The 8,918-nt window shown below is 57.7% G+C and overlaps 1 protein-coding gene across 4 annotated transcripts in view; it reads left to right on the top strand.

Annotated features, from left to right (window-relative positions):
• Window positions 1-6,681, top strand: part of ARHGAP27 (Rho GTPase activating protein 27) — a 30,710-nt gene extending 24,029 nt beyond the window's left edge. For 3 of the 4 annotated variants that reach the window (XM_059998778.2, XM_059998779.2, XM_059998781.2), the window contains 11 exons: window positions 179-246; window positions 552-642; window positions 1,173-1,277; window positions 3,853-3,951; window positions 4,920-5,025; window positions 5,164-5,286; window positions 5,360-5,458; window positions 5,649-5,726; window positions 5,813-5,947; window positions 6,105-6,210; window positions 6,317-6,681. In XM_059998778.2, coding sequence (XP_059854761.1) covers window positions 179-246; window positions 552-642; window positions 1,173-1,277; window positions 3,853-3,951; window positions 4,920-5,025; window positions 5,164-5,286; window positions 5,360-5,458; window positions 5,649-5,726; window positions 5,813-5,947; window positions 6,105-6,210; window positions 6,317-6,494 — 1,188 coding nt within the window. In that variant the 3' untranslated portion in view covers window positions 6,495-6,681. The remainder of the gene's footprint in view (window positions 1-178; window positions 247-551; window positions 643-1,172; window positions 1,278-3,852; window positions 3,952-4,919; window positions 5,026-5,163; window positions 5,287-5,359; window positions 5,459-5,648; window positions 5,727-5,812; window positions 5,948-6,104; window positions 6,211-6,316) is intronic. The other variant, XM_059998780.2, reaches the window with a different exon arrangement.
• The last annotated feature ends 2,237 nt before the right edge of the window (window positions 6,682-8,918 follow it).

Here is an 8,918-nt window from a genome sequence, read left to right on the forward strand (position 1 = left end):
GCTGTGGGAGCAGGCACCCCACCAAGCAGCGGCCAGGTGCCGGCAAAGAGGGTTCAGGGGAGACTCAGGCCCAGCCTGTGGGGAGTGGCTGGCTGAGAGGGAGGCAAGCCTCTCGCCCCCCGCCCCAGCCCCGTGGCTCCCCCCTTAACTGCCTCCTCCTTCCCCTTCTTTCTCTAAGATCAAGACCCTGGACAAGGCAGGCGTGCTCCATCGAACCAAGACGGTGGACAAAGGAAAGCGGCTCCGGTGAGAACCCGTCTGCCCCCAGACTCCACGGTGGGCCTTAACGATGCCGTTCACTGAGCACTTCCCGTATGCCAGGCTCTTGTTAACCCTCAGAGCGACTTTATGAGGTCCTGTGAGGACCCTGAGGCACTGAGGAAGTGACTTGCCCCAGGTCCCTTGGCTACCAGGTGTTAGCGCTGGGAGTCCACCCCTTACGGTTGGGTGCCCCAAGCTGTGTTCTTAAACTCTGCGCCCTGCTCCTGGGGGTGGGAGGGGGGCCTCAGACCAGGACTGAACCCAAGCCCTGCCACCACCGCCCCGCCTAGGAAGAAGAACTGGAGTGCCTCGTGGACAGTGCTGGAGGGCGGCATCCTGACATTCTTCAAGGACTCGAAGACCTCGACTGCAGGTGGCCTGGTAAGGCCCAGGCGCCCAGCAGGGACCACCCCGTCTGCTCCTGACTCCTGTGGGTCTTCATCTCATCAGCCTTGCCAAAGGCTAGGTCTGAGACCGTGGAATATGAGTGTCAAGGGAGCTGGGCCTTGGCAGGGGGTGATGAGAGCAGATCACCCCAGGACAAGCACTTCCAGCCACCTTGGGCCTGGGGACCAGTCCTTGAGGATGGACAGCTCCAGCCTGGTGGGCAGGGAGACTGGGGACTGGACACACCCGCTCGCAGAGATGGGGCTGCACTCCTTTCTCCTTTCCTCTCCTAGGTGGGCAGGTAGCAAACAACCAGCCAGCCTGCAGGCTCCATGGTTAAGAAGTACCAGGATCTCTGGGGTCCAGGAACCCTTGGGCCCCCTGCCCCCAGATCTGTGACCCCATTTTGTCCCTGAAGCCAAGGGAGCCTGGTATATTGGAGCCAGGACGCTGTGACGGGCCCAAGCTGAGCTGAGGGTGTGCTGTAACCATGCTCTCTCCAACCCTTCTTCCCTCTCCCGCAGAGGCAGCCTTCCAAGCTCTCCACCCCCGAGTACACGGTGGAGCTGAAGGGGGCCTCTCTCGCCTGGGCCCCCAAAGACAAATCCAGCAAGAAGAATGTGCTGGAGGTGAGTGGTGGGGTGGGGGAGAAGGAGAAGGGGCTTACTGATGGCTTGAGACCCTCACTAAGCAAGCCCCAAGCAGGTGGACCTGGGGAGTTAGGGCTGGAATTCTCGGGGCTCAAAACCAAAACTGCCTCCACCTTGGGGATCCATCCACAGTGTTTCCGGCATCACAGATTCTGCAGCTCCCTCTCCAGGAGTGGAGTTCACTGGAGTCCTTGGTCCTAAGCAGGGGGTCCTTGGGGAATGAAACTGTCACGCCTAGAAGCGCAGTCCTCATCCTAGCTGCTTTGGCCTGAGACAGACAGGAGGCTCTGGGTCCCCAGCTACTTACTCTGGTAGGCTGGGACACCTGCTCTAGCTGGTCAGAGCCCAGCTTCCAACTGGCAGTGAATAAACCAGGGTAGTGGACACGTTTCTCAGGCTCTGCAGCAGGAAGAGAGAGGCCAGGTGGGGCCCAGGCAAGACCCCCCCAGGCCACTGTCCATGTGTTGTCTTCACCATCTTCACTGTTGTGTTTCCCTTCACTGTCCATGTGTTGTCTTGTTTTTAAACTACTCTTACCCTCACCTCAGTCCCCGAATGTTTTGAGGCAGCTCACAGTAACAAGGCATATGGTGAGCTGGAAAAAGCCACTGAAAGCCAGGACGCACGAAACAAGTTAGAGGAAGAGGGCAGCGCGGAGAGGGATTGGAATGATGTACAGGTGCTAAAGTTGTCGTTGCTGAAAAAAATCACCTCCAGGCTTCCTGGTTGCCAGAGTGAAAAGAGAACGGCAATCAGTTACACGGCTCTTATTATTGGGGCGGGGGGAAACCTTCCTGGATTTTGAGGGAAATCAGTTTCTAGTGTGCAGCTCCGTTCTAGTTTAGTAAAGGGACGCTTGGGCTGCTTCAGCTAACATCTGATGAAAGCCCCAAACGCATGACCCTCCATCTCAGCTCAGAAAAAGCAATTCTGCAAGGAGCTTGAGTGTGTCGTTTAATGATGATTCACCAGCTTCATTCAGTTCTAGAACCAGAGTATCCACAGAGCAGAGCTGGAAACCTGTTTTGTCTCATAAGCCGCTCTGATCAGTAGGTCTGGAGCCTTCCCCAGGCTTAGCGCTGTAACCGACTAGCAATGTCTGCCGTGGACGTCAGATTGAGGAGGGACATCATATTTGCTAGGTATGCTCCTTCCTGATCTGGAGGGACATCCTTCAAACAGGGCTCTCTGAATGTCACCTCTCTGACCGGGCTTTGGATGAAAGCTTCAGAGGAGACGCTTCTGAGTTGTCTTTTCTGGCAAGGACTGGAAGGCAGATGGTGCTTTTGAGAGCTCCTCCAGGCGACGGGAAGGCTGACAGTCTTGAATGGAAATCCTGGAGGCCCCTGCTTCCCACTGGCTGGCAGCCATCCTTCCTCCACTCAGGGGTGACCTGTAGGTGACTTTGGATGTTTCTCAAGAGACCGCCCCAAATTCTATATCATTGAGGATGGCCGGTCTTTCTAGTCACCCCAGAGTCACAGAAAACTTCAGTAACAGTCCCCTGAGAATGGCTGGTTTGAGCTCGGCTTGCCTGTGCACTAAACAGAATGAATGTCTTGAGCAGTATATTGATAATGTAACTAGACAGATGTGCCTCCGTATGAAACTCAAATAGGAACTGAATATGTTTTGAGACAGCTGCCAACAGTAATGGCTGTTGTTTCAGAGGCATTGTTAGGCCATTCTCTGGGATAACAGACAGGGCTCCTGTCAGTTCAGGTTAGCACGAGGTTGTGCTATCTGTGGGCACACACGAGGTGCGCCCACTGAAGGTTCTCTAGTCTTTGCAGGGAGGGGGATGGGGTAGAACTTGCAGGTTTGTTTGGTTTTGTCTTGGAAAGCATTTTAAGTAGCATTCAAGTCTGAGTTAGATAGGTAGACAGCCAAAACACAGCCCTCTCTGATTCTGGAAGTTTGTACCCTGTTGTCTGAGACAGTTTTTGCTGACTCTGACTCTCGTGTGACCCAAAGCTGTGGCCACCAACCATTCCCATCGACCTTGAATGTTTGGGTCTCAGAGCCAGAGGTTGAGGAGAGATCCATCCAAGTTGCCTCACCTTGTTCTTTGTAGACTTTGTTAGGGAAACAGCAGTCAGCTGAAAAATAGCCCAGGCTGTTAATATCTGCTTGCTCCTCAATAGTATAAAAGAGTGGCTTTGGGCTCTCCCACCGGGAGTTTCTTTCATTGACTTTTTTGCTGGCCTGTGCTCTGGGTAGGCCTGCCGTGTTCTGTGGCTCATGGAGAGACAGGATGGGGCAGGGAAAAGCACACCAGACCGTTGACAGATGTGCAGATCTTCTGCACTCAGATCCTTGCTGTGTGTCCACGAGGAAGTTGCTTACACTCACTGTGCCTCAGTTTGCCCATCTGTAACACGGAGGTGCTGTTACCTACCGCTTTAATGAGGTGAAATACCTTGGCTTGGGGTGAGGCCCTTGCTCTGTTAGGCTCTGAGTTCCTGGGGACAGGAGCAGGTCACCTCTACCTCTGTATCCCCCCTGGGACAGACCCAGCGAACCAGAGATGACTGAGTGATTTGTGTCCCACCAGCTGCGGAGCCGAGATGGCTCAGAGTACCTGATCCAGCATGACTCGGAAGCCATCATCAGCACCTGGCACAAGGCCATCGCCCAGGGCATCCAGGAGCTGGTAGGCAGAGCTGGGGGCCGCCAAGGCTGGTGGGGAGGGGATGGGCAGCCATTATGCAGGGCAGCTGTGCCCACTGTGGGTGGGGCCCTCCACTCGGGCACTGGGAGCTCCATGGCACCGGTGGGTAAGTAGCCCTCTCTGCAGATGCAGATGGGCTGCTGAAGAAATTAGCCTTTCTTAAGGAAGTGAATCCAGCCTCTGGGGTTGGCCACACAGGAGGACTCTCCAGGTGGGCATATCCTAGAGGAGTGTCCCATTCCACACTGAGGCAAGAGAAAAGTAAATACTCTGCTAAACAGCCTGAGGCTGGAAAGACAGGCCGAAACCAGAAGACAGAACTTAAAAGGATTGAATTGATGAGTCTAGCATTGTTTTGGAAGTTCAATATATCAATTGCATACGTAGAGATGGGGTAGGCCCGCTCTGACAGCTCTTCACCTGGAAACGACCTGAGGCTTTTTGATCCTTAAGTCCCTATTAAGGGACCAGGCAACACTGGATGCCCTGCCTGGCTGTATTAATAGAGGTAGGGATCCAGATCCAGGGAGGTGATGCCGGTGAGGTTGTTGGCAGCGCTCCGGCCCCAGCTCAAACTGCCAGCTCGAACTGGGAGCCTCGTACTGAGGAACACTGACCTACTGGAGTGTGTACAGAGGAGCTAAGGAAAATTATGGGGAAAGTGGACCAGGAACTGGGAGGTCGGTAGGGGTAGTCAGGATAAGAAAAGGTGGGGGAGGACAGGATGACTGTCTCCAACACCTGGAGGGCTCCATGCAGTCAAGGGAGGGGAGCGTTTGGGGTTCTCTGGTGGAGGCGAAGGGGGTTGGCCTGGATAAGGAAACAGCAAACTCCCTGCCGGGGGTCTCCAGTCCAGGCCTGCTGGGAGGGCACTTCGGGTCCCTCACCCCATCCCAGAAGGACATGCAGCTGGCCCAAGGCTCTGCCTCTCTGAGGCTGTGTGATTCTAGTCCGCAGACCTACCCCCCGAGGAGGAAAGTGAGAGCAGCACCGTGGACTTTGGGTCGAGTGAGCGCCTAGGAAGCTGGCGGGACGATGAGGCACGGCCTGGTGCAGGTGTGCTTGGGGGTGAGGCTGGTGGAGGTGGTGGTGGGCATCCTTTGGGTGGGGTGGTGACGACCGGGCTAGGGCTGCCGGGCCAACCCCGGCTCCACTGACTGACCCAGCCCTGGCATTCCCATTCCCGTTGGGCAGCCGTGCCCACCCCGGGGCACGGAGGTCTGGAGAGCGACCTGAGCAAGGTCCGGAACAAGCTCCGCAAGTTCCTGCTGAAGCGGCCCACGCTGCAGTCGCTGCGGGAGAAGGGCTACATCAGAGGTACAGGAGGGACCCGGAGAGCTGGGCGCCGGTGGCGCAGGGGCGAGGCGACGCTGACGAGCCTTTCCCCCAGACCAGGTGTTCGGCTGCGCGCTGGCCGTGCTGTGTGAGCGCGAGAAGAGCCAGGTGCCGCGCTTCGTGCAGCAGTGCATCCGCGCCGTCGAGGCCCGGGGTACGTACGTGCGCCGGCCGGCTGGGCCTGGCATTCCGGGAGCCTGAAGGCCTCCTTCCAGGACCCCAGACGGAACCCCCGGGGAGCACAGGGTCGAGGGGGAAAAAACGGGAGTTCCTGAGCAGGAATCATAGCAAGGGCTTTAGCGCCATCCCACCGAACCCGCGGTCAGCGCCTCCCTCCGCTACAGGGCTGGACATCGACGGTCTATACCGCATCAGTGGAAACCTGGCCACCATCCAGAAGCTGCGCTATAAGGTGGACCACGGTGAGGCCCGTCCCCTGTCCCTGCCCCAGGCCCGAGGGTGCAAAGGGATGCTGACCTCCTCTTCCTCCCTTCCCCCCTTTCCGCAGATGAACGTCTGGACCTGGACGACGGACGCTGGGAGGACGTCCACGTAATCACCGGCGCCCTGAAGCTCTTCTTTCGAGAGCTGCCCGAGCCCCTCTTCCCCTTCTCGCACTTCCCCCAGTTCATCGCAGCCATCAGTGAGCGCCTGAGGGAGGTGGGGCGGATGGGGTAGGGGTGGGGCTGGGCTGCCTCAGGCACCCGTCTGGCTGGGACCGCCCCCGCAAAATACTGGAAGTCAGCCCCCTCTGTTTCCCTCCCTCTCTTCTCTCTGCCTCTGACCCTTCCCCTGCCCAGAGCTGCAGGACCAGGCCCAGCGCAGCCGCTGTATTCAGAGCCTGGTGCGCTCGCTGCCCGCCCCCAACCACGACACAATGCGGCTGCTCTTCCAGCACCTGTGCAGGTGAGCCGGGGAGCCGCAGGGGAATGGGGAGGCGGGCCTGATAGGACCCTCCCCCGCACGCCTCCCCCCAGCTCTGGGCCCTGATTCCACCCCACCCCCACCGCAGGGTGATCGAGCACGGAGAACAGAACCGCATGTCCGTGCAGAGCGTGGCCATAGTGTTCGGGCCCACGCTGCTGCGGCCCGAGACAGAGGAAACCAGCATGCCCATGACCATGGTGTTCCAGAACCAGGTGGTGGAGCTCATCCTGCAGCAGTGCGCAGACGTCTTCCCGCCGCACTGACCGCGGGCCCGCACCCCTACCCCCGCTGATGGCGCTGCGGACCTGGGAGTGGGGGCGGCGACAGTGGTCCTGCATAGAAGCGGGGCGGCTGGAAGCCACGCGTCTGGACTCTATCTCTGAGACCCTCCGCCTCCCGCCAGTCCGCAGGCCCGTGCGAGTTCTGCACCTCTCGGTTCTGAGGGTATGGTGACTCCTGGTGGGCAGTTCGCAAAATGTGATTTTTTTTTTTTTTTTCCTCTGATTTGGCCTGTTTGGGGGTTAATTGGGCTCTATTCTTTATCACAGCGCCACCTACTGTGCGTGTGCGAGAACGAGGGGTGGGGGGAGAGTTTTCCGGGACGGCCGCTGTCGCGAGGAGGAATTTGGCCGAAGGGCTTCCTGGCTTCGTCAGGCCTGCACCTGGTGGAGGCCTTCAGGGAGGCCCTGTGGGTCCCCGGCCCGTGCGTGGCACTGTGCCCATCATGAAGCAGCAGTCGACAACCTCCCTGCTGCGGAAACAGGACTGAGCCGGGCCTCCGGCGGGCAGCTGAAGCTACCTTTCCCCGGGCCTCTGGGCTGAAGCTCCTGCCAGGCCCAATCACTGGCTGGCTGTAGACCCTCTTCATTGACTTTCCTGTTGGGGTTCTGAGCCTCTGCCCTCCCTGATCCACTTGTGCTCTGTGCAGGGGTTCTTCCTGGTCACTAAATGTGTGCCCTGCACCTGCCACTTGACTTGCACCATTTCTACTAGTAATGCCGTCTTGCAGATGACGAGACTGAGGCGTACAAAGGCAACGTGCCTGGTTCAGGGTCTGGGGTGTGATCGGACTCCTCTCACACCAGAGCACAGCCTCCTGTGAGGGTGAAATCAGTCCTTTCAGCTACCCCTCAACCCCAGCATGGCCTTCTGGTAAAGCAGGGAAACGAAGCTGAGTGGGTTCTGTCGGGGCCTGGGGAGGTCCCTGAGGCAAAGAGGGAATCTGCCGCAGCTGTTCTTCTCTGCGGGGAGGGGAAGTAGCACTGGCAGGAGCTCCTACCCTGTCAGGTAGGCCTCCCTGGTGCCCACCTTGCCATGAAGAGCTGGGAGGGAGACCCGATGGGTAGGGGGAAGGAGGGCACATCCTCAGAAAAGGAAGCGTGGACGCTGCGGTCATCAGCCCCCCTTCCCTTCTTGTACACAAACGACCTCAGTACATGGGTCTCAGCACCCTGGCCCACCGGCCCGTTCATGTGTTCAAACAATAATAGCTAATATTTATTGACATTTGCACCATATCATCTCACTTGTTTCTCACAGCCGATATTTATTATCTGCTCTTCTGTGCCAGGCACTGTGCTCTGGGGCCGGGGTACCGCACACGGCCTCCCTGGTGGAGCGTATGGTTCGGCGGGCAGGGCTGACCGAAGCCCACCCCTAATGCCAGAGGGGCTGGGGCAAGAGTAGAAGTGGAGGCCTCATACCATACGTCAGCATATCGTAAAGCTATAAATCAAGCTGACAAGTGTTCAATAAAATGTGTTCTATTCTCCTACTTTGACAAATATCTTTCATGATGACCTGGGGGGCCAGGGTTTTTTTTTGTTTTTTCGTTTTGCCTTGCCATGCGGCTCGTGGGAGCTTAGTGCCCCAACCAGGAATCAAACCTGCGCCCTAGGCAGTGAAAGCAAGGAGTCCTAACCACTGGACCGCCAGGGAATCCCCAAAGGCCAGGTTCTAACATAAACTTCTTTGACTCTTCCGAATTCCATGCCCAGATGGCTGGCATGAGAAGAGCTGGCTCTGCTCTCAGCCACGCACACCATATCTTCCCACCCTCAGAGCATCCTGGCCCAAGGGGAGGTGGACACAGCAGTGCAATCTGCTGCCCCTTGGTCACCCCACATGGTCCACCCACTGAGGGAATGGGCCTGGGGTCCCACGTGTCAGGAGCATGGTCTAAAGGGATGGGCCTGGGCTCCAAGGGGGCGCCAAAGATTCCTCATCCTGGGGGGAGAAGCACAGACAGAGAAGGTCCAGAGCTAAAGTGGGACCCATGGCAGGGCAGAGACCCCTCTCACAGGTCTAAGGGCGGAACTGGACGGATATTAAACATCCAACTACTTGGTTAACCATGTTGGTACAGGAGCTGAGAAAAGCACAGGGTGCTCTGAAGGTGTGTCACTGGGGTGTGACTGTCCCCCAGGGGGCCAAGATGTCTCTGCTGAAGCCACATTTGAGCCAAGCACTAAAGAATGAGGAGGAGTCAACAAGGTGAGGAATTAAGGGAAAGGTGTCTAGTCAGAGGGAACAGCATGTGCAAAGGCTCTGAGGCAAGAAGTCTTGTGGGGAGAACAAAATCTGAGCGAAGACCATCGTGACTGGAGCCCACAAAGCCAGCAGGCCTGGGGGGGAGGTGATGCTGGAGAGGCTGACGGGGCAGAATGCACAGGGCCTTGTGGACCACG

Source organism: Delphinus delphis, chromosome 19 (genome assembly GCF_949987515.2).
Source record: "Delphinus delphis chromosome 19, mDelDel1.2, whole genome shotgun sequence".
In the NCBI taxonomy this organism is placed as follows: Eukaryota; Metazoa; Chordata; class Mammalia; order Artiodactyla; family Delphinidae; genus Delphinus; species Delphinus delphis.